At 41.1% G+C, this 26,141-nt stretch overlaps 1 protein-coding gene across 4 annotated transcripts in view; it reads right to left on the bottom strand.

The window, feature by feature from the left end:
- Positions 1 to 24,745, bottom strand: part of clstn1 (calsyntenin 1) — a 36,759-nt gene extending 12,014 nt beyond the window's left edge. Inside the window, exons 1-8 of one of the 4 annotated variants that reach the window (XM_005914951.3) lie at positions 24,414 to 24,745; positions 8,333 to 8,455; positions 5,950 to 5,979; positions 4,153 to 4,348; positions 3,119 to 3,327; positions 2,267 to 2,416; positions 1,831 to 2,016; positions 1,495 to 1,743 (exon numbers count right to left, since the gene is read on the bottom strand). In XM_005914951.3, coding sequence (XP_005915013.1) covers positions 1,495 to 1,743; positions 1,831 to 2,016; positions 2,267 to 2,416; positions 3,119 to 3,327; positions 4,153 to 4,348; positions 5,950 to 5,979; positions 8,333 to 8,455; positions 24,414 to 24,495 — 1,225 coding nt within the window. In that variant the 5' untranslated portion in view covers positions 24,496 to 24,745. The remainder of the gene's footprint in view (positions 1 to 1,494; positions 1,744 to 1,830; positions 2,017 to 2,266; positions 2,417 to 3,118; positions 3,328 to 4,152; positions 4,349 to 5,949; positions 5,980 to 8,332; positions 8,456 to 24,413) is intronic. The other 3 variants (XM_005914949.3, XM_005914952.3, XM_005914950.3) reach the window with 3 other exon arrangements.
- Between the last annotated feature and the right edge of the window lie 1,396 nt (positions 24,746 to 26,141).

The following is a 26,141-nucleotide window of genomic DNA, read 5'->3' as shown; positions in this document are numbered from 1 at the left end:
ACACAAAGGTGGTTGTAGCTAAGGAGGCAGACCAGGTCATCTACTAATCAGAAGTTAGGTGGTTCAGTCCCTCACTGCTCTGCATGCCAAAGTATCCTTGGGCAAGATACTGAACCGTAGGTTGTTCCTAATATGTTGATTGTAGTGTGCGCGTTAGATGCAAGTGCATGAATGCAGTTGTAAATGGTCTACGTTAGATAAAGTGCCCATGCAGAGTAGAAAAACACCACATAAGAAACAGTCAATTTATCATTAACATGAAGCAAATAAAAAATTTAAAATATGGTTTAAATGATGAAAATACATTTCAGTTTTACGTGGTTCTGTAAAGCTAAAGCAAAATGAGATTCGTCTTTCTGTTCCAGACTCTGCTGAACAAAGGTCACAAATGACCCATGATCTCATGGGTATGGGAGCTTCCTGTCCAGGCCACAGCCCTGATGTAATCCTCCTTATATAAGCAGCTGGGCCGAAGCTGATGAACTGGCTCCCCGTCACTGGCCACGGCAGAGACTTTACAGTCCGTAAGATCAAGGAGCTTGTGACCATGGAGAAAATTTACAACTACTGTCAAAATGGAAAGGTCAGCAAGCGCTCAGCGGGATGTGAGAAAGAAATTAAAAAGGAATCACGTTTCCATGTGTTAGACCACCAGCTGAGCACAAACACTGATTATAGCCTGAAGTTTCAATGGTAGGTTTTTTTTTTGTTTTTAATCAGAGGATCTCTTCAGACACCATATGTGCACCAATAATCAGTATCCGCCAGATATTTTAACAGCACAGTTTTGAGATTAATGAGTCCATGTGCCATGCTTATTTTATGTATGAAACAAGACGCTCTGTCCTACAGAACTCTTCAAACCTTCTGTTCCAAGATTTTTATTAATATTTCATGCCAGCATTACAGTATTATTTAATCTTATCATGCCATCGGCGAATGGATGCACTTTATTACATTAGGAAAGGTGAAAATTGGGTAGTGCATGTCATTTATATGCTAAAAACAAGGCATTTTTGCCTTTCGCTAGGTGGTTTATATATAATGGTCTAGCATATATAATTAAACTTTTGTGGCTATTAGTATGATTTTACTGGAATTACAGCAATAGGGACATCAAGGTGGCACTGTAGTCTTACAGCAAGAAGGCTCAATTCCACTGTGTGGAGTTTGCATGGGTTTTCTCCGGGTACACTGGCTTTCTCCCACAGTCATGCAGTTAGCGGGGTTAGGTTAATTGTTGAATCTAAATTGCCCATAGGTGTGAATGTGAATGAGAATGATTGAGTGTCTCTATGTGTCCAGAGTACATCCTGGACAGACTGGCGACCTTTCCAGGGTGTATCTTATTATGAAGCTAAATCTTCAATTAAAGTGGACTGACAGGAAGATTTAATCTATACAGTGAGTCAGTTATCTTTTTAACAGTTGAATAATAGTTGGAGCCTTTAAATACGCATGTTTATTTTATTCACAATAAGCTGTGACTCCTACCCGTTTTGTCAGAGTTGCAGAGGATGGTCTCCTTCTCGTGGGCCCCAGGGCCGTGTCTCATCCACACAGAAATGGTGAAGGGGTCCTTCAGGCTGGTGCTCACCATACCATTAGGAACCTTGATGGCCTGGGTGCCATTAAATTCAAACACCTGATCGCTGTCGTGGCCGTTATCGGTTGGCAGCCCTACGGTCCAGTTAGCAGAGCTGCTGGGAGCAGGAAGGAGCTCCACAGTGCCGGAGCTGGCTCCTAATAAAGAAAGATGGTATACTTACTTGTATGTGGCTCACAGAGTTATAAAACAACTACTGACAAGGACCATTTCCAGTTCCTTACCACACAACTTATGCAGAGACTTCTCAGAGTAGGTGTCACGATCACAGCCCTTTCCAATATGGTTGGTTTCCAGTTCAATACTGGCCCGGATGGACGTGATTGGCTCATCACAGGTCTCCAAGTGCATGCTGGGGAAGAGGGCCAAACTACCAGTGCCAGGCTCGTATTCAATCCTCTTATTGAAGCCTGAAAAAGAAGCAGAGAGAGTAAAAAGCATTAAAAGATGTTATTTAATTAAAAGCCTTTTTAATACTAATCACTCATTAAGAAGTATTCCTCTTCTTTTGAGCTTGAATGAGGCCTTATAGTTTAAAGGAGTTCAATTATCCTTCTCAGCCTGTTTGGACTGCGTCAGTGATCATTTACATTCAACACAAAAGACACAACTTAACAGTGATGGCTGACGAGCTACAACAAAGGAGGAGAGCTTTCATACCTTGCCAGCTGGGCTTGCAGGTGGGCTTGACGCTGATCTTCACCAGCACGTCCTCAGAGGCTCGGTTCTTTCCGCAGTCGTAGGCGGTCACGGTCAGTTTATACATGCGCTCTTTGCCATAGCTCAGTTTTTCTGTGTTCTTGATAAAGCCTGAACAGAGCAGGTGGGGGGGAAATGTAATTTTAATAGAAGGACCATTCTTTGTTTAACTTCAAAGCTGTGGCTGTGCTAAAATTGGCAGAGGTATCGGTAGGTGTAGAAATCCTCAAAGCACTAAAACATTAAGCGTTTCAAACAGAATTATAGAGTAAAGACTATTTAAAAAACAAAACAAAAGGGATTTATCGACAAGCCAAACAAACTGATGGACCGCTCTTAGGATTCATAACATTTTGAATTGAGACGCTGTACTGAGAGTTATTTTCAAAGCTTTTGTGTATGCAGAGTCTCACAATTAAAGTGAAATTAAAGTGTCACATCACCGGTTCTCACTGATCTCCTCATATTATCACCCATCCTTATTTATTTTTTTTAGTTAGGCATTATAATCGTCAGAGTTTGAAAACTGGGTCTTGACTTTTTCTATTTATTTTTTGTTAAAGATAAAAAGAAATCCTCTTAAAATCCGGCACTAATCACTGACCAGCTCGGTGACGTTCAAAGAACGCCGTCATCGTCTTGCAAACCGACAAGTTTGTGCTGAATTTTGAATGACGGCCCTGCAAGCATCATCATTTAAACGAATCAACAGGCACTGTGAAGCGTGTCATTGCACTCATGAGTCTTGGGCGTGGGCTGCGGCTTTTTTCCAGTGGGCACACAAAGACAAAGGCGCTATGTGAACATCCGTACCATCCTTGTCGATGGTGAAGGGCACATCAGGGGTCACAATCTCGTAGTTGCAGATTTGGCTAAACTGGAACGAGCAGTCGGCATCCACCGCCTCCACCTTCAGGATGCTGTCGTACTTCTTTCCCTCGATGACGGTGGCTTTGTAGGACTTCTCCTTGAACACTGGTGAATACTCGTTGATGTCGTTCACCTGGATGTGGACAGTGGCCCTGATAGAGAGATATTCAAGTTAGGATACTTTATCAGTTGGATAGTCGATGGTTTATTTATTTATGTTATTTTATTATGAAAATGAGACCTTACATGATCATCCTCATTCATGGATAACTAAGACTGATCTCAAATCCTGGAGTGGTTAAAATAAAATAAATTCTTGACTTTAAGCCCTGGCCTGGCTTTTGCTTGATTACTGCAGATGGAAAGAATAATCTTCTTGTGTTGAGTCAACTCTATTTGTAATCATTACTTCATCACTACTGATCTTTATTGTTTTTTTGAAAAGGTGCAGCTTAATTTTCTGTTGACAGACAAATCAAATAACCATCTAATCATGACCCTTATTCCATTCATTCAAGATTGGAAATCCTCACAATCCAGATGTGCATTCATGTCACCAAATGTTCATGGATAATTACACGGCTCATTCGGGAAAGGATTCCCTTGACAGTTCCCACAATCAGCATAAAGACTTAACAAAACGCAGCTTTTGATTTTACGCCAAAACCACATATTTATATTTGCACACTTGTGTGCTTGCTCTGCTTTGCTTTCATAACCCATTCGTCAGGGCAAATGCATCAGATTTGATGATGCATTTGAACCACAATCAGGATTTTTTTACTTAGGAGACCTAAAATGATTTTTCTTTTTGTATTCCTTTATAGTAGCGTATGAACAAGTGATCACTGTGAGCCAAAATCTGAGGCTTCCCACTGCTCTGTCATATTTTTTTTAGATAGTTAAAAACATTTTATCTCAAAGAAAATGTGCTCAAAGATAATTGTGCAACACTTTTAGTGCAGGGGTTAACTCACTTATGAGACTTCTTCATGTTGGCACCATCAGGACCCTCTCCACAGTCGTAGGCTTGGATGGTGAAGGTGTGCTCCTTCTGCAGCTCACAGTCCAGCTTGTCCTTTGCCCTGATAACCCCCTCTCCAGTGGACTTGTCCAGGACCACTGCCTCAAAAGGGACATTCTGCCCGTGGATCCTGAAGCCGCAAATCTCACCTGAACATGTTAAGAGCCAAAACAGAGCTTGCTCAGAATAACTGGTGACCGCTGTGAAATTTAAACGTCTAATGAAGCGATTAAGCAATTATATTAACCACAAAACAAATTAATTAAACGCCTCAAAAATAAACAAAATCAAATCAAATCAAAGTCAGCCACAGGTTTTGGGAGCCAGGGACTTGTAGATTGAGGTGCGTGGGGTCTGTGGAGGAAGCCCGTGTGGGTGAGTAGTTTGGGGGTGGGTGACATTACGTATCAGTACAGAGAGTGTATTTTCCAAGCCACTTGAAAACATTGCATCCAGTCATGCAGGCAGAAACTGAAAAAATGTGGACAGGCATTTCACAGGAGTACTTAAGATATTAAAAAAGTAAGTCATGAAACAAAGTTTAAAAGTAAGCATATAGAGCACAGTATATTTGTTGAGAATAAAAAAAAAAAATAACGTTACATCCTATCTCATGAGAGAAACAATATAACACAAATTATAGGAACAAAAATTGAAATCCTTAACAATAGAGACCATTGAGATTCAGCCATCCCGGCTTAAATGTCTGCAAAAGAAAAGAAAAGGGGAAAAAAAGCCCAGACAACGCTTAATATTTTGGCACAATTTGAGAAAAGTCTTCCTGTGTAATTTTGCCTCTGACCCAAAACTACTGCAAAATGAACTGAAAAGAAAACCATGAAATCATAGAGAACTAAACCAGTACAAAAACAGTTTTCAAACAAAAACAAAAGTACTGGATGAGAACTGGGGTTAGAAATATCAACTTGCTTGACATCCACATCAAATGACAACTGCAGCCATGCTAATGGTAGAGATTAGTGGTGGAGAATTAGAAATCAAGAGATCCACTGAGGCAAAGATGCGATAACAGAAACTTTGCAGCAGAGAGAGTTTGCATTAGTTAACAATCTCAGCAATCTCACGTGAAGACTTAAAATGTCAGAAAGGTTCACAGGAGTCACTGGAATTGCGCAGCTATCACGAGGTCATTAACGGCCACAACCGAGCATGCTCGGTGCCTTTAAGATGGTCACACTTTCAGAAGGTTCAGCTTCTTAAAATACCAATTAGAGTTTCAATTTCTGCTCCAATTGCCGCATGTTAAAGAGGTTATAAAATAATCCTACACAGACTTTTAAATTGGAGTTGTGTAGAAAATTGCTTTAGCCTTCTGCTTTTTTTCCCCACTTTCTTTTTTTTTTTTCGGGGAATTAAAAGGACCGAATTGGACAAAACGGCAAAGAGACTCAGAACTCCTGTTTTTTTTGTTGTTTTTGTGTTATTTTAAAGCGGCTTCTGTTTCCTGCTGACAGCTGAAAAACTGTTAGGGTCTGCAAACTGCAATGGATGTCTCATGCACAGATATTTCTAAGGACAGTCAGCCCCCACATCACACTTTTCATCCAGCTGTTGGAACGGCAAAAACTTCAGGGTGAGAAAATAAAACGCAAGGTCAAGAAAACCAAATGGGGAGTTTACAGAGCATGAGCACGAGGAGTTTCTGTGTAAAAGTGTGGATGCTGGTTTTAGCGTTAGTGGGTTAATAGTAACAAGTAAGCACAAGGCAGAAGAAAGAGCCCAAGATCACCTTCTTCAGTGAGGGTCACCTCAAAACTCTCTACAAGGAAGGGAGACAAGATAAACCCAGATCAGTTCAGAGAAGAGTTAGAAGCTGAGAGATAACACACACAGAGGACAGGAAGATAATACACGCTAGCTAAAGGCTTACAATACCTCCCTCAGAGGAACAAAAAACATACTGCGAGTGGGGAATAAGGGCTACACCAGAGTAAACAAGTACTAAACAAGTTAAAAAAGAAAAAGAATATATAATTAGAGGATAGTTTAGACAGTCCGTTTTAGACAAGTGTGGAAAGTCAGTCCCGTCACATTGAAATCACATTTCTCAAAACGTCACATTTACCATTTTCATTCATTTTTTAATATATTTTATATATTAAACTTTAAGACATGAAGATAAAGTAGCTTAGGAAAAACAAAACGACAACTTCTTTTGTTGCTTAGCTGACGTTTTCAATCTCTTTAACAGGTGAGCTGGGCCTTTGTTTGTACCTACTGAACAATTAGAAATGGATTTCACATTAGCCAGTGCAAGCTGGTATAGTGGATGGATGGAGGTGCTGCTAAAGTCTGACATGCAGTCGGCACTGTGGCTGCTGAGTTTAACACGCTTCTAACGACCAGCTCACATCAGGAGTTTAGGATTTCCTTAGCTTTTCATTTATCTCACAGGCCTCTCAGTTCGGATCAGGTCAGCAATCACAAGGATAGTTAAACATTTATCCTCGGCCTGCCTAGTACTAATTAAATACAGTGAGTAATGTTCTCAATACATTCACACACTCACAAAAGGTTAATATCTTAACCCATTTTCCAGGAGCTGTGTCGCAGAAACAAGATTTTTCCTCCTTTCGCCTTGTCTATTACTTCTCAGGGAATGAAATAGCCAGATCTGGTGGGTGGGCCATTCTTGCTTTGTGTTTCACACTTGTGTTACAGCACAGTCATCCATGAGCACTGAGCTTGTGTTCAAAGGCTTTAGTCTCAGCCATTTCAGTTCCAATTACCCTGCCCGTCCCACAGCGAATCAGCCTTACAGACAACTTATATAGCAACTCCTCGTTCGTGGTGAAGCTTCTGTTCCTCAGACTGACTTAAGAACCTGGGATTGGGCTTCTGAATGATCTGCAGGCTGGCTTAAAGTGAACCCTGCTTGCTGGCACAGAAGAACCGACTAAAAAGGAGGCTGCATGACAGAGTAGGTCACCCCTGCTGCCACGTGAAGCCGGACTGCTTGCTCTGTCTCAAAAGAGCAAGTTCACAAGGACACACAGTCCAATCGCAAAAGGCCTGCTCATCAAAAGAGCTGAGACAAACAGGACTCCCCTCCCCAAAGCTCTGCATTCAAAACAATTTTTATGTGAAGGGAGACAAACATCATGCAGAGAGTTGGGCATATTACTCTAATCATGGCTCTCTTGGTGCAGTTGTCCACCTTAAAAAGCTGCCAAGCCAATCAGCTCAGGAGAAATTTCACATAACTTTGTCAAGAAGATTACATTTGGCATGTCCTGTGGCGTGCACGTGGATGCTAAAGCCTCACATTCTAAATCAGGGGGAGTAATCTGTGATTAAAATAGTCATATAAAGCCTGGTGAGAGCACCGAGTGTGAAGAGAGCCGCAGACAAGAGATCACACAACTCATGTGATGTGAGATTGTGGGAAACCATTTCCAGTGCTGTGGTGCTTTGAATCATGGCCAAAGTCAAGCCTGATGTGATTAAAAACCCCAGAGCTAATGCTGCCTTGGTACATAAAGCACACTAATTGTGCCTCTACAGTGGGAGAGAGGGAGGGGGGGAAAAAAAACTTGAAAAAAGTTTTTGATCTGAATATCAAAAGGTTCAGCCTGGAGGATATGGTAACCAACTGTACATCAGTATGGCAGGCAAGTCATAAAAAACTAATGTGCAGAAATGTGTTAGCAGAACTTATTCAAGAGTGAGCTGACAATTAAGACCTGACAGTTACTGTCTTCTTTCTTCACTGCAGACTCACTGCTTTGATTTGTATCCGTGTGCATAGCTAATCTAAGATTACAACCTGTATCACAGAAAGAATTACGAGCAATGTATAATGAGACACCCTGCAGGGAAAGAGACCTCCACACATTAACCATGACATAGATGTAATTTTTTAAAGAATCAAGTGTTAAACAAGCTTTATTCTATTTCATTTATCAAGAAGAATAAAATTTGAGCAAGTTGGACTCTTTTTCTTCTTCAAGTCTATAAACTATTCCTGCAGTTTTTCCTGCATCCATAATACTTGATAATGTCTGAAAGCTCAAAAGGTACAAACTAATTAGTGGATGTTTTCTGTAATTTGGTGCGAAAAGAAGAATTCTTGTTAAGGAACAGAGGCAGCAGCATTAAACGCTCTCTCTCACCTGCGTAGCGTAGAGGAGCATCTTTGTCCAGTGCAATCAGAGGAGGGTCCAGAAGAACTTTGTCGTCATTTTCTGTTACGATCCCATGGTACGTTGTCTCAATCCATGGTTTGTGCTTATTAACTGTCAGAGGGAGAGCGAGAGAGAAAATGTAAGAGTATGTAAAAAGTAAAAACACTAAATATCTGTCCACAATCGAGCTGGCAACTTGTTTTTCCTCTCACCAATGCTGAATAACAAACTGACACTGTGGTTGTGTGTGTGTGTGTGTGTGTGTGTGTGTGTGTGTGTGTGTGTGTGTGTGTGTGTGTAGTGTGTGTGTGTGTGTGTGAGTAGTTTGTCTATTGTATGGCGTCTGACTTTTCTTTTCCCTCACCAGTGAAGCTTAAATACATTTTTAATGAGGTTTTGGATGCTTTTAATGGTATTTTTAGAAACAACATTAGAAGCAACACAAAACAAGAAAAGATCACATACAACAGCAACTGGCAACAATGAGCCCTGAAGGAATGAGAACATGCATTGTTTATAGAAGGAAGGAGCAGGTCCAACACTGATGTGCCGCCAAGCATGTGCATCAATACTGGCACATTTTTCAGACAGCATCAGCGAGGAAAAATTAATCTCACAAGCTTCAATTAAAAATAAAAGAATTTTTGGTTCAGGATTTAAAGGGTTAAAACTGATGACAAATGCATAGGAATATCAATAATATCAATATTCATCACTAATAAAAACCCTGTATTGAACATCCTTCTATAGCTTCAGTTTTAAGATGTACAAGTTACAAAGCATGATCCACAGTTCGCATGAGTTAATTTGTCCTGACAGTAGATTCGGGGGTGATAAAGACTTTCAGGCCAGTTTTTGGAGCGGCACTCGAGCCGTTTACATCACTGCGTGCTCATCGGCCTGAGACGAAGCCCAGCTGCAGACGGGACTCGGCTGTAGCTGGCGGCTGCAGTAAAAAGCTGCAGTGAGTGACATATTTGGGATGGTGCAGAACATGGCGCTGATGCGGGGAGATACAGCTCTCTTACAGCCAATATGCGAGCACTTCAGAATGCGAGGGAGGGCGGTATTCCTGTGCTACTGATCTGCAAAGGTGACGCTGACGCTGGCTGACAGCACGCCGTGGGGGACAGATACGGTCGAAAAGGTAACCAGACGAGGCACAACAACACATAAATACGTCCAAATCGCTCTGACGCTGATTCACTGCATTTTGGAATTGTAGCTTTAGTTCAGGCATAATATCACATTAAGAAAATATTATATAACAGCTCTACTTTTTATACTGTGATGACACAAACAAACAGAGCTTGCTGAAATCCGTTCAGACACGCTGCCTCTACCCCAACCAACCACAGTTCTTATTCAGATGGTAAATTTGAATAGAAACAATCTAATCCCTGCTAACAATGAAGCACTGCAATAGCCTAAACAATCAATGGCAGGAAATCATTGATCACAGCATAATTAGGAGGCTCACAAATAGGAAACATTTCCAGTTATATAACAGGTAGGATTGAGAGTGATCTCTTTTAATAATCAATAAGATGAGAAAAACTCCCAGTGTTAATACAGGCACTTTTGGGGGGTTTATTGATAAGAATGCTACAGCTGTTAAAGCACACGTGAAGTGACCTCAGGCTGCTGTTGGATGTAAATAAGCCTTTTCTGTAACATTCAATTTTCTAAGATGAGACAAAAAGCAATAGAGCAGATACAGACTTTCCACAAACAAGTTGAACATCAATTACCTGCTTCATGAGCTTTTTCCACTTTTAATCACAACACTGCAGGGAAACATTGCAGTGCTGAACTGCTTAAATAATAGCCTCTAAAAGCCTGGTTTGCTATTAAAAGGACCATTTTGAGAGACACAAACTGGATTTAAAGAAAAGACAGTGGGAGGGTCCATTATCAATGCTTTGTATCTGTCCACACACACTTTGGCATTTTTCACACAATATAAAAACTTTGGCATAACATCAAACTGTAATTATAATCAAACACTCTTTGCACAGTACTAAACATAACTGGCAGTTACTCAAATACGCTTATAGCTCAGCATGATAATTATTTCTTGAGCCATATTCTCCTTTAATCACCTTGTTTAAAAGCTCAAAATTGCATTTTTACATTTCTGGTTGCTTTACATCAATAACAAAGAAAAAAAAATGATAAAAGGTTACATGAACAGAAATCTTAAAATCGACCAATTAATTGCACATGATAATGCTGATCCTATGCACAAAATTCATTAACAAGACAACAAACAGCTTTACGATTAATTACCGGATCTGTGCTTCAAAATGTTCACGGACATTCTCACAAATGTATACATGAATGTGTGTATTGTTAAACTTTTACACTCAATAACTGATAACTAATTGTTCCAGAAACACTTTTAGTAAGCAAACGGACCCAAAGGATATCCAGACCTTCATAAATGTGTGTCGTTCCACTAAGACTTACACAAAACGCACACATTTTCAGATGTTTTTCCTACAGTTACATAGCAATTGCAATATGGCATGCAGTGAAATTACTTTACTAATAGGAAGGTGCCTGATGTTCTCCAAGAGAGTCTGGGCTACAATTACATTATGAGCTTTAAATAGTAACCACAGATGTAAACAGAAAACCCACACAAGCATAAACGCACAATGTAAATGTTTTCAGATGACATTTGGTGACAGCCTGCCAAATCCAATTTCAGTGAAGCAAATGAATTGCATTTGTGTCATTGCATAATTAAGTGTAATTCTCAGTTATTGCACAATCAATGGAAATTAATTACAAGCTACTTGCACGGGATTTGTACGACACACGCATCACCAAGCATTAGCAGTATTACCCAGAAATTAGTTAGATAGCCTTACAGCGAAGGAATTTGGCACAATCTACCAAGCAAGGATTTTCAATCATGACTTACAACAATTATTCACTTTATACAGGCTGTGACATTAAATAATCATTATGAAACAGTTGATAACCCGTTAAAAGTGTGTCTGAACCGTACAATATGTAATAACCTCAAGTCTAGTCTTAGCAAGGACAGAAATACTGTACAGCTATGACAACAAACTGAGTTTAAACGTCACTATGTTAACTCAAATTGAGTCTTTAACAATTTAAAAAAAAATTTATTTGACACAACTTTACACCAGTGCCTTAATTGAAGGCGCTGCTTTGCCTGCCAGTAATTTTTGATTTGATCGAGCCTAACGAATAGTCTTTGCATCTCGTGACCCTGAAGTGAAGTGGATATCTTCAGACAGATTGCCAGAACAGACCAGTACTACAATAATCAGCTCTAGCTTCTTCAGACTCACACTTACTGTGAGCTAGGTCACATGATCACATTTGTTCACGAGTCCTTTATGGCCTTCAGGACTAATACTAAATGGCAAGAGGTCATGCAGTATCCTCCAAGACTCTGAAATGTTTTGTATAAACCTGCAATCTTGCCTGTATTTGTATAGCACTTTACATATCCAGTCATCCACACATTCACACACTGGTGATGGCAGCTACATTGTAGCCACAGTTGCCCTGGGGCGCACTGACAGAGGCAAGGCTGCCGGACACTGGCGCCACCGGGCCCTCTGACCACCACCAGTAGGCAACGGGTGAAGTGTCTTGGACACAACGACTGAGACTGTCCAAGCCGGGACTCGAACCGGCAACCTTCCGATTACAAGGCGAACTCTCAACTCTTGAGCCACGATCGTCCATGAGATGAACCAAACAGGACATCTCTCAGATAGAATAGCAATGAATTGCACTAGTTAAGAGTTATTTGCCCCAATATATTAAACACAATGCCCATTTACTTATCAATGCTAGGTGACAGATACCATTTTTCTACTGGCAACTATTGATCCAGTTGGAGATATATTCACAGAGGTGTATGTGTTTTGTGCATCAGAAGTTCGTGAGGGTGATCTCTGCCTATAATGCTTACTAGGACTAGAAAACCTTGGAAAAACCTGGTAGCTAGTCTAATGGTGGTCAACCCACATCTTTACTGATATATAATGAGGTTTTAAAATTCAACACTGAGGATACAGAGGACGTCCCCGAATGCCGTCTTTGCTCTGTAAAAGAAGGAAATCAGTGAAAAAAGGATGTGCAGAATGGAGCCCAGCCCCAAATGATAGCTTCAATGAGCCATTTAAATTATGTATAGCTGTACAGGCTTTTATTCTCAAGAAGACAACCCACTGAGACAGCAAAAATGCCAAGTGGAATGCCTCCATTCCCCTCAAGAAAAAAAAAAAAGGAAATAAAAAAAGGTAGATGAAGAAAAAACTCTCAGACAGACAGGTGTATAGCACGAAACATCTTGCCATGTGACAACGCTACTTCTTTTGGGCAACCTTGAGTCCTGAGATTCCTAAAGATGTTACGTTGATCCGTTTCACCTGCCCTAATCAAAAAGGTTTTGCTGCCAACAATCTAGGGTGCCAGACACCACAGGACACCTCAAGACGTCCTGTGTGAATACTCTACAATATCTGTGAGTAACTCCAGCCAGTTAGCTTATAAATGTGTTTGTCTAATTGTGCAAACCTATTGTGCTATAAGTTTTAGTTTGAAGCATGCTTTTTGTATAACACAAAACTAATGAAAAATAATTAATAGTGATGTATACGCCTGCGAAAAAATGTTAACATGTCTGAGAAAACAGATGGCACACCTTTGACAGATTACCGCTACCGTACTGCTGTCAAAAAACACAGCCCAAATCAAACAGACACTTCCCAGGAAATCAAATCTAAAACATTTTATTTAAAGCGGGAAATCTCACATGGATTGCATGAAATTGCCAACAAAGCCTTTTTGACAAGATCGCTTCATCAAGCCTGCAGTGAGTAGTGAGAACATTTGTTGTGCTTTGACAACATTTGACACAGAGGAACATGAGCAAATCTGAATAATTTACTTACTTAATAATAATAATAATAATAATAATAATAATAATAATAATAATAATAATAATAATATGCAGATTATAAGGGGAGAAGATGTGTTTTAAGGATGGACTGGCTGCTTTTAATAAAATGAAATAAAATAAAAATAAAAGAAAAAGGGGGAGACTTTGGGATGAGATTAGAAGTAAGGCCTTTGAAACAAGGCAGCCTGTTTAAGGCCTGCTGCTGCAGCACTGAGGATTTTCAACCTGGACGAGTGCCATTTCTTTAATTTAACTTAATCAGGAAATGAATCCATCTAATGCAGTGCATAGGCCCAACCAGCACAATTATAACCTGCAGACTCAAGTCTTCATACAAAACAAAGCATATAATTCAGCGGAAAGCTGAGTGATTAACATTAAACTGAAACTGGCCTTACTGTGTCTTGTGTTAGCAAAAAACAAATAAAATAAATCAGATTTACACTAGTTATATTAACCACCAACTAATCTTAATTGTATTTTTTAATGCCAAAAATGACCATATTAAAAATGATAAGCAGCTAATCCTAAAATTTGTTAAACTGAATTTTTATTTGATCATCAAAATCACTGAAAATTAATCAGAATAGTTTTTCACATGTGAAAGAGCAGAAAAGAAAGCTGGAGGCCGAAATTGGAGACAGAAAGAAAAACCACTTAAAGAACCGTAATCATAAATATATTCTATGGTACCAAAAGTAGTGGATAAGCTGCACCTCTCTCCCAAAGAGCCCCTCAGTAATTTTATATTACATTTACAATTGTTTTGCTGCACTGCCGCAAGTGCAAAGAGGAGGTCCACCACAGTTCTAACTGTGTAGTGATACATCTACTCATCACTGTCATATAAATGTAACCAAGTATACGTGAATTATGATGTGATTTTTCTTGAAGTGCTCCAGTGGAACACACCAGAAATCTCGATTGTGCCGCCACTCTGATTTTAGCCGTACATAAACCTGTAATGTCAAACTATCAAACTGAAAAAAAACCCAAAAACCTTCCCGTAATTTTAAGCAAAGTCAACAAACTTCAAGCATTTACTGGCTGGTGATTCTATACATGAAGTTTTTACGTCCTGGTCATAAAATAACTGCCCGCAGGAGCTGCCAAGATGCTCTCTGAGTTAAAAGGCTCAAAAGAAGTCACAGCAACAAGGAACAAAGTAGTTTCACGTTAAATCCATTTTTAACGGGATGCAAAATAAAGCTCTAAAAAAAAAAAAAAAATCTGGCCCCATTATCACTGCGACAGACTGAAAAGAAACACGCTCATTTTTGTACAAGGATGCCAGCTACCGTTAAACCCCGAAGAAGAAGAAGAAGAAGCAGCTGTGTCCCAGAATTCATAGCGCGGCCCAGCGCAGTTTCCAACAATGGCGGCAGCTAGTTAGTTTTAATGTTACTCTTATTATTCTTTCTGGGTCACAAAATAAACGTTTAACATATTTTCAGGCGAGAATGTAGCTGTGTAAACCTCAAATATCTGCTCAGTTTATCAGGACACCACATATTTTCAAAAGCGCTCCGACGTTTTCGGAGACATCTGTTACCCACTAGCTCGTTAGCGAGCAGGGGGCTAGGCTCACTAGCGCCGTGAGAACACCGGACTCCCCGCAAATCGTTTTCAAACCCACCGCCGTCTTTCGCTACTCAGGTTAAATATATACGAGTCACTTAGATAACTTAAAAATGTTATTGTTTGGCTTTTTTTTTTTAGTATTTTATTTGTTCCTGAGTAAATCAGTTTGTCTGAGATTAAAGTTATAGTTTTTACACAGCTGAATAAACGTCAAGCAGACAACTGATTATCAGAAGTGTGAGATGCTCCAGAATATACTCCGGTGTCCTGTTATATTTTAGATAGCAAGGAGTTTATTAAACTTCACCGAAACAATCTGCAAATTTCATTAAAATTTTATAAACTATCATCTTGTCTTTATTTTTAGTTAGCACAGACCTTAAACACTTAAAGCTGTAAGCTAATGATAGTTATATAAGAGCAGATGCTGCTGGTGCAATAAGCTGTAGTTTTACGTCCAATGGATGATGATCTGATTAGTCGACTAATCGCAAAAATAATCTGTGACTATTCGACTATCAAAATAATCGTTTGTGGCAGCCCTACTGCACACACATGCATATATTTAAAGATTAAGAGAAAAACGGACTAGTTATTCACCATCCTATTTTTAACACAAGCAAGTCTTTGTACTCAGTATAAATGTTATATGCAGAGCTGGGCCATAAATACACAGACATTTGAAACCAATCTTGGCCTTTTGCGGTGTAATAAAGTCTTTTCAGGCAGCATTATCCCCCCGCCAATAACCATGAATACAAATAAGTTCACAAAACACAGAAAGATAGACACGGGAAAAATGAAAATGTACAAGAAGCCTCTGAGGGATGAATGTGTCAGAAGCTGGAGACAAACACACATATCGAGATATTATTACTAAATGTGCACAGATGGTGGGCCACTGGATGCACTTCCAGGCCGGCAACCACACAGCGCCATGCAATCCTGTTACACAGCAAATAAGGCCAATGTCATTTAATCCTATAATGGGATGCGTCTATTTCATTCAATGACAAGGTCGTGCAACGAGCGAGATATAAAGACATCAAAGAAACCTGGAGAAAACAAATTCCTGCCAAATTCTGATCGTGTACATGTAGAGGTCGGCATGGAGCTACTTTCATCGGGCTCCCTTATTCACAAGGGTGAGGGGGGGAGGGGGGGCACGACAACAGGTAGAGTCACATGTTTGATTTGGCAGATTTTTAAGCCAGATGCCCTTCTTGATGCAATTCCAAAGGGACTTGTGTCTCTTCCCAGGATTGAAACCAGCATCTTTCAATTCTTAGATGATTTGTAAACCAATATACTATTTGTACAGAGGTGACCATGATACCACGACAAGACTAAAGCCTAGATTATACCCAGTTGTGGATATGGACAAGTACACATGGAGACCCGACAGCCGGGTAGTCATTCCTACACTTCTTTGAAGTCTGCTGCTTGGGCGCAAGCATAAGTGGTTTATTGTAATGTAAATTATCTGTTCACTGGTCCCTCCAGATCCTCACCGTTTGATGCTGAAATTTACATCATAGGAACCAAAGCAGAATGGCACCAGTATGCCCTCCACGTTGGCCACTTTGCATAACGCCACATCTTTATCACACAGTCAGTTCTATTTATGTCCGCCATTAAAGCGCAGGTAGCTGCCACAGTATTCTCCTGAACGATAAGTGTCGCCACCCAGACAATACTGCCACACCAGTGCTGATATAACGGATGGACATGGTTTTCAGCGTGCGCTACCATGAGACAGGGTTAAGCTGTGAGCATAAAAGATGCTCAAATGACAGGAAGAACTGCAGAGATCGAGAACATTTTGGAGAGCAAAGTTGAAACACAGCTGACTGATGACACAGATGGCCCAGGATCAAGTACTCGATTTGTCTGTGTGCGCCAAGCTGTGCTGTGGCATGCCTTCGACTAATCAGCTCTGCGTCTCTGCCACCTGCACTGAGCTCTCATGAAGCAGAGGGGCATTTGAGGACTTGAAATGAAGATTTGTGTTTTCCTTGTCATGCGTTTTCCTTTTCAGCATATTAGGTTTCAATTTTCATATATACTAAATCACGACTGGCAAGTGCTGCAGCTAGATAGAGATCAAATCTGCTCAAAAGAAATAAAGTAAACAACAGAAAACCTCAAATCTGTGGTGGAGTTGCACTGGGTTACATGCTGTCCATTCACTTGGACACAAAGACAAAGTCCCGACTATGGTTGCCTTGCTCTTTTATAGAAGCCTAACCTATACAGTTTGGCCTATTAACCGTGATGAAATACTTCCTGCGAGAACATTAGAGTCACAATAGGTGCTGGTAATCCTGAGATTCAATAGGCAGCCTTTACACTCGTTCTCCATCTATGCCAGGACTGTGAATCCTCCTCCCCAACACCAACACTCTGTGGCAGCAACTCTGAGCCCACAACATATTTCCCCTAAGGGAAACACAAGGATAAAAATCTTAATCTCAAACCACTTGCCAAAAGTTTTCACTTCATTGTATAATCCTCCCTAACAGTACAGATTAAACCAAACACAATAAGAACACGGCTCACTCGTCCTTACTCTAGAAGAACCAGAGAAAAATGCCACAGCTGTCCAGATTGTAGCTGCATGATAGCAGCAGATGATCAGTCTGTAATTATCAGATCAAGCCTCGTAATGCCTGGGAACCTCCGAGGACCTGTTGTGTAATGATGATGCTGCAGTCACACGTGAGGCCTGTGACATTCAGTGGAGGTCTGCTTCGTCGATTTTATATTTGACAGGCCGGCAGCCTGCAAGTCTTGAAATCTTGTTTGATTACATGCAAATGCAGAGCTATGGCTGGTCACACCAGAGCAACACTTACCCTTTGTGCAGCAACAATTAGAGCATTCATTCATGCCTATCACATACATCCAAGTATATGGAAATTTTATTTATGATATACCACACACACACACACACGTAGTGAATAATCAGCCTCATTCCACTGATTGATTAACCAGACTGAGAAATATAATAAACTTAGTAGAAAAATTGGCCAATCAAGGGAATACAAGTGGCTGAATGGTCTACAAGCAGCGCGTGCAGAGAGTGTTGTCTGAGACTAAATAAAGCCTGTTGTTGCCAGGTTGATCACATTTGTCCCATTAGCTGCAGTAGTAGCTGCACTGAGAAAAGAAGGAGGGAGTGTGTGCACTGAGGCGATAGTCAGACCTTATGGGTTTTTCATGGAGAGTCTAGAAACTTAAATAAACATTATTCTAACAAAAGAATATGCTGAATGGCCCAGCTATATCCCCTGCCTCAGCATATGCATTTTAACTATGTAAAATTATTCAATAATTTTGTGCTAGCCAGAAGAAAAGTTTGCCTCATAGACAGGTGTGCCTTCGTTGCAAATTAGATGACAACTTCAGGGATTTAAGGCAGCACAGTCAAACAGAAGCTGTGGCCAAACAGCTTAAGGTATGTGATGCTTGCAAATGTGAGCCAAGGAATGACTTGAATTATTTAGTCCATTTTTGTGGACCAGAAATAATCAAAGAATAATCTGCTCACGGCGTGAAAAAGCAGGCACACTTCTCTGTTTGCCTTGCCTTAAAAGCTCTGGAGCTTGTTGACGTAAGCTACTTCCATCACAGACTGTGGACTGTTCACAGAACCCCGAAGACCCTTAAACGCAGCCCAGACTTCAGGCCCCCTTCACTCCTTAAACACTCGGCTCACACAGGAGAGCCTCTCAGTTTCCCTGCCAGGCAACAACATTTGTTTGTCCTCCGTGCAGTCACAACCGCCCAACAGAGTGAACACACCCCGGACGACACGGCGGTCCTCTGAAGCGGGGGTGGGGAGCTGCGGGGCCTTGAACGCAACTCAATCACCTCTCTGTGCGAGCTGCACAAAAGGGGCCAGTGAGAGTGAAAACACAAGAGAAAAACAGACGAAACTAACCAGATGCTCGGGTGTAGCCGACCTGCGGCAGGTGATGTGCTCTCTGATTACCTGCTTCTCAGGGAAACCAAATCTTAATGAGAACACGCCTAAATGTGAATAGCTGAGCGGGTTAATATCTTCGCCCGGCAGCAATGGTGGGAGGTAACAGCCAGATAAGCTGCTGAACTCAGTTAAACCCTGTTAGCTCTGGTTTTTATTACACTTTTATAGAAATAACACAATAGGATAATCATCACTGGCTATTACTTTACGGCATTCTATGCATTCGGTTTCACTTTTGACATTTTTATGAGGAAAGGGGATATTTTTATTACATTCTCTGCAGACCTGGGTAGTTTATTGCAGTGTTAGTTTCAAATGCAGAAAGAGATATGAAAAAAAAAAAAGATTTAAGGCAGATTTAAGCGGGGAAATTAATGAAAAAGCACTTTCTCACGTTGTTATTTTTATATCTCACGCAAAAGTTAACAACCACAGGCTGACTTGACTCCAGACTCCTTTCTTGGTGGTCGACACAACTTCCCAGTATTCTGGCCAGCTTAATATTCACAACTGAATGACCCATTCTTGACAGTTCACTGACTCCTTTCAGCTCCTGAAGGCACCAATGAGAGGAAAGTCATCACAGACACAAATTGAGTCCAGTATTGTCGTGGCCTAAGTGGCAAACTACCAAATGGAAATGCTTAGCACTCTCGGGGGATTAACTCATACACACATTCTTCAGGGGCTTGAGGCGCAACTCCATGAACAGTGACCGCACTGTGACGTGATCAGTCGAGATCCCGACCCCCCCCCCCAAACATCTAGCCAATAAAAGCCCTTTGTTCCTCTGAGAAATCTCTGAATAAATACTGAAAAATGTTAAGAGGTAACGAGTGTGACTGGAGCTTCCCTTCAGGGCAAGCAAACTGTTATTCAGGCCAAAAGAGGGCAACTTTTTTGTAATGCTTCTTGTGAGTCTCCACAGAAGAAACATTCAATATTAAATCCAGCTTGGACATGATGTTCGTTGATCTCAGTGAATACATTTTTAATGAAATCTGGTGTAGGCCATGACCCAGACGACTAGGTTTAATTATATCACCCTGTAGCCATTCACAATAAAATGTGTGACCCTTAAATTCTGTGCCAAGAAGAACAAAGTACCGTTTTCTTTCTTTCTTTTTTTCCAGGATCGTCACATTGTACCCATTTATATCCAAGATATATCCTCTGGTTTCCTCACCACAGTCCAAAGACATGTTTGTTACTTTAAATGCTGATTCTAAATTGGCTGTAGGAATGCCACAAACTGCTAACCGACCTGACCAGGGTGCACCCAACCTCTTGCCCACTAGCCGTGTTAAATGTGCAAAATTTCTTCAATCTGATTAAAATTCATATTAGAGCTTCACTCTTTACACGGATCCTACATGAGGCTAGCCGATGAAGAGCATACACATGAACCATTTGAACAAAAAACAAAACAAAAAGGAATTTTCGCATGCACACAATTGTCTAACTTTCCAGAAATAGTCGAAGTAGTAATGGCTCTGATTTCCAATAAAAGGTTTGTCAGATACAGACCAGTTTTGTTTCGCCCCGTCTCTACCACTAGCTTCAACAAAGGCAGGATCTTCTAATTGGTGGGTTTGCATGAAGCATTTTAATCATTGAGGCTTTTAATCCTTGCAAACATGGCTACCTTTAACTAAATACCTGAACTCGATAAGCAGAAAACTTCCAATGTGTGGTGGGCATGATGTATTTAAATCTAACTACCTTTACACAATCTAAATATGTAATCAGTTTTTCATGGCATGCACCCAAAACATTTTCGCAGCGAGTGGTGCACCAGTATAACAAAGAAACATTAAGTGCGCAAAGTTTCTGAAAACAAGGCAGTAATTGCACTGAAAGCATCCACCTTCCTGTAGCCCTGTGGAGCTGTTCACACCTAGTTCAAACATGCTTTTCTGATGAAAGGATTAATGGGTGAATGGGAAATTAAGAATAAATGACAGAGCGAGTCACAATCAGGTTTGTATTTTTGTTATTCAAACAGTTTAAAGAAAAAAAGGGATATGCGTTTCATATTTTTATCATGTTTCAGGAAAGCTACGTGTGTTCCCCCCTCCTGTGAGTTCTTTCTAGATGCTTCCTTCTTCAACAACTTAAAATAATGTTAAAGCAACCCATCTTTTATGCAACACACGTATCAGCTAATTAAGTGAGAGCTCAGTTTTAATTTCAGCGCTACATCACACTTTTGGATCTTAAGCTGCTGCCATGCCATCTAACTAATATCACTGTATGCTAAGACCATGATAACGCCTCAATGAGCAACTCTGAGACTCAACTGCCTACAATACATCACAATATTTGCATAATAAAGACAAAAAACAAAGCAAAAAGCAAGAGTGATGCATTAACTCACTGCAGTGTGGTCTGTGCATATTTATTATAATTTGCATTCAGTTTCAAGAATGTGTGAAATTAAATGTGCGATTTGTCTTTTTTCCCCCTTAAATTTCTTTTTCACTGCAGCCTCGGTTCAGTTTACCATCAATCATTTGATAAGCACCACGAGGAGGAGTCATAAAGCGGTGACTCTACTAAGACAAACTATCAGGGGAAACTGTTTAGAGCCGCTGCTGCACGTTTTATTAAAAGATCGACATTTTCACCCGATAATTGCATCTCGAGAGCAAACAGCGAGATATGACTTTATCAATATTTTGTCCCAACCCCATACTTACTGGCATACTTTCTAAGGAAAAACAAGTCTCTGGACTGACTCTGAATAACAGCATGCCACAGTGGTTCTCGAGCTGCATGGAAGAGGCAAACAATGCAGTCATTGTCAGCTGTGTGCATCCACATAGTTTCTGCTTGCCATAACACGGCAAGATAACATATGTCAGCCGGATCGCTGCTAGTTTGAAGGCTTGAAATGGGCTCCATTGAGACAGTCGGCAGCATGTAGAAAATGTAAGAGTATATATTTCCTTCAAGGTCAGCAAAGTCACAAATGGCAATCATCCATCACTTGGTGTCTGGGATGCTCTGATCCCTGGAATGAGGGCCTTTTTATAAGCCTGGCAAGCAGTTTCAATCAGTGCAGCATTTTTGCAATGAAGCTTTTGTTTAACCATGAAAAAGCACGAGATAAGTGATTAGATTACAAATGAAATTATTAGTAATTTGAGCAAAATGTTGACGTAATAACTACTTAATTGAGCTAATTACACCATTGAAGAATGTTCTAATGAGGTTGCCATAAGACACCTCAGAGCTGAGCTGTTAAATAAATAGTTTATTTACATCGTTTTAACTGTAACTATTGATTGGTGGTGGGCTTCTTTGGGCAGCGGTGGGGGGGGGGGGGGGGATCTCTGACTTGAAAAAGCCCCAGCAATGTGAGAAGGACACATATGTTAACTCTGCACCCCACAAAGCAGGGCATCCGATTTGTTCAACTACAATTGCTTAATTCAATGATGAATGAAGGAACTTCCCAACAAGCCGGCCTCTCTTTTGTCTGACCCTGTGTGCACAGAACAAACTCATGCATCCCAGCAGACCTAATGTTTTGACTCTGGAGCATGGGAGACACACAGCCGCTGCTCACAGTATACAGAAAACTAAATAAGTTACACGGGTGAGACCTCGGAAAAACAAGTGATGTGTCTGTTTAGCTCCTGACTTTAGTGGTACACACACCAGAATTTCCTCACCGGCAATCTGATGGATCATATGATCATAGGTGGAGCCAAAAAGATAGCGTTTCAACACATCCTTAACGTCTTACGGCCGTGTTATCGGTCTGAGTTGTGGGTCAGAGTTTGCCAAATCACCTGTTTGTGCCAAGCTTTTCAGCTCAATCAGTTTCCATAGTGCTAATATTTGCTAACACCGAGAGAAGGGAACAAGAACCACTACCCAAGGACTGTCTGGTTTCTTCATGTGCTGCGAGATGTCTGGTAATGAGAAGGGAAAAAAGCAATGAAAACAAAGCTGTAGGGAAGAGTGCAAACAAACAAGCAAGTAATCTTTGGTTAATAAAAGATAAGCCAACATCAAGATGCCCAGTTCACAGGTATTGTCCGCTGATAAGCACAGGAAAGGTAGCAGGTGCACTTTGCACGCATGCATTCACGCACGCTCTTTAGTAGATCATTAAAAGGCAGCCACACTATCCAGGCCTAGGTGCTACAGGCCTTTTCTTTCTTTTGATAGATGGAAAAAGAAATGAAGTTACTGCTGTACAAGCGGTGCATTCCCAGCTGCTTAACCTGGAAACAAGAGAATTACGACTAGAATAATCCCCCCACCCCACCCTTTATTTGTGCAGACATTTTTTAAAATCTGTGTCTATTTCACCGCCTGTATTCTCATCACAATAACTGTCAAAGACAAAAGCACACCCTGGCTTCTGTAGCCCTGCCTGGGCATGCCGATATGGCCGGTGATTAAGTCGCACCTGCCTCTACACACCCTGAAACAGGAAGCTCACGCTAGGGAGTGCGCCGATTGGGAGTTCAACGATGAAACACGATGTGTAAATCACGCATCGACGGTGGTCAGATTGGAGCCACTGTAGAGCAGGAGAGGTGGACCGCCCTGCAGCAAATGCCCACCGGTGACGTTGCACAAGAAGAGGGCAGATGCACTTTCGGGTCTTGCATAGTTTCTGCACAAAAGTAGGCCCAGACCTACTGAGCGTGTGTGTGTTTTCCCCCCACTTTAAGCCCGTGATCACACCACATAAAATTGTTAAATCTACCAACGAAACAGGGACAGGGTGAAGAGGATCTGCAATGCGCAGCCAACCAAGCCACTCGATCCTGGTGCGAACACAACGTTGCCAAACCCCAAGTATTAAACCCACTAATGGAAAAATAAACCTGCGTGGTTTTAACAGCATGGCCATAAAACAGACACACACACAAAAAAAATGGGTGGGTTGGGGGTAAAGAAACATATCACCACTAGCCCTAATCCAGATGTACTCAAACGTATTTATAAACAAGATTAGTACAGGGAGTGCCAGCCACGGGCAATATTACAAAGCATGCAGCGGCTGAAGCGGATTTTTAATCCTAATAATACAAAACACAAAGATATTAAAAAAAAAAGGAGTTTAAAGAAGTGACTAGATGCCAAAAATAGAATCGATGCAGATGACAGAAGGGGGTCATTCACAGCCTCGATATTATCTCATAAAGCGGCACACTTCTTGCACTAAGGAGGCAATGTTAAGCAGGACAGGGAATAAGTGCAGTTGGACCATAATGGCTAATTTCCCTCTGCTTCAGGCTGCACTGGACAAAGCATCGCGGGATGCACTTGTCCACCGGCGGGATACTTCGCCACATCCATCCGCTGCGGCTCCGGGGCTGGCAATCCCGGAGCAGGTTACTGGACACGCATCCCCCCCTCAGGACCGCACAGCCCCTGTCTGCTAACCGCTCTTTGTAACCTTCAGCGTCCTGGAGCGACTAAGTGGCTTCAGACAGCCGCAAACAAACAATAAAATGAAATAAAAGACTGTCTGCCTCTGACACTCACGAGACACAACGGGATCTAAATCCCAGCTTAGTTACCTTTAGCTGCCTCCACCGCACATAATAGTCCGAGGACCAGTCCGACTGCGGATGCAAATTGCTTGTTCCCTCGGAACCGCATCCCGACTTCGAGTTCAACCGCGGCGAAGTTAAAAACAGCCGTCTTCTTCTTCCTCTTCCCTTCGTCAGTCAGGCGGAGTGTTTGTCTCACATGAAAAATTAAATCCAGGAGATGAGTGTGTCGGTTACCACGGTAGCTCTAAGATGGCCGTCGTCGTCGCCACCGCCGCTCTGCTATCCTCTTCAATCACCGCTTCTCTCGCAGTTTTGCAGCTCGAGGCGTTCAGGGACTGTCGGAAAGAATTCCCAGACCTGTCCGGATGTACCAAAATACACACAGTCCTAAATATTACTCATGGGTGTGCGCCCGATGACACCGTTTGTGTATTAAGCAACCACCTAGTCACAGTGTAAATACAAAAAGGAGGCGTGTATTGAGATTGTTTCACCTAATGTAATGTTAAATGTATCAAAACAGACTCGTACGTATCAAATGTATCAAGGAAGCTGGGATTCCCGATATTAAACGAAGAAGGATAGCCTAAATAAAACTGTATTTAATTAACTTTATCGTATGAGAGCAAAATTCAATATTATCTATTAGGAAAACCGCATCTGTCACACCATCTGTCTATTTTTTTTTTTACATTTGGGGGAGAAGTACCAAACCTGAAGTAAAATAAATGCTGCGCTGTTACAGGGAAGATTACTTATAGTTATGTGTTAAAGTTTAGTTTAAATATTGAATCGAGTGTTCTGGGTGCCAATCAAATGTAAGGCTGTGTGTAGGGAAAGGAAATATTAGTTTATCAGTCCCCATAGCAGGTAAACACATTCATGTATGAGAAGCGCCGGAATGCATGGCACATCGTACATTTTAAATGCATCCATATTTAAGTATCAGAAAACATCCATATTAGGCCAGTTGCTTAAATAACCATAACTCACATGCACTAGGATCAAATGAATACTGTTAGATGTTTAATGAAGCCTACTGGGTTGCATTTTATCTGTTTTATTTATCTATTTATTTATTTTGTCTCTTCTTTCCATCTCTATCCATTCTATGTCAGCTCTCCAAATATCCAAAATCTGAGCTTAAAATGAGCACCTGAAGGCAGCACGTGTCCAATGATGGTCAGTGACGTCAATACTGTTATTGTGGGAGCGTGCAGCTAGTTTAGCACGGGCGGCTAAACTAAGACTGAGGTCCAGGGTCAGATGCTTTCCGGTGCTATGTGGGGATCTGTGGGGATAGCAGGCTCTAAGTGGTTGCCATGATTTAAAGTGCATGGCTGATTTGAACAGAGTACTTAACACATGAAACATAGGGGCCAACAAAGGGCAGCTTGACAAATTTCCAGTTTACTTGCAAATTTGTGTTTGGCCCATGGTCACGCAGGCTGTCATCACTAGCTGCAGATCTCAGTTCCCTCAGTTATCTCAAAGGATTCCACTGGACAGGACAGAGAACATTGCTGGCAGAGAGTAGATTAAACACATAAGTGCCCGATGCGTTAAGGCCCTGGATGGATAATCCAGACGTGGTAAAAATTGATATTTCAACAAGACGTCTGTACCAGAATGTGACAAAATGTATGAAACTGTTTATGTGCGAAGCTTAAAAAGCTGTTTTTAATCCTTTAGCCCTGACAGGCAAGATGGGAATTGTAAATCAAAAGTACATCCATGCATTTCACCCCGTCT

The sequence above is a fragment of the Haplochromis burtoni genome, unplaced genomic scaffold (genome assembly GCF_018398535.1).
Source record: "Haplochromis burtoni strain Fernald_Lab_line unplaced genomic scaffold, NCSU_Asbu1 Contig_9, whole genome shotgun sequence".
Classification (NCBI taxonomy): domain Eukaryota; kingdom Metazoa; phylum Chordata; class Actinopteri; order Cichliformes; family Cichlidae; genus Haplochromis; species Haplochromis burtoni.
This window is presented reverse-complemented; position numbering and strand designations above follow the sequence as displayed.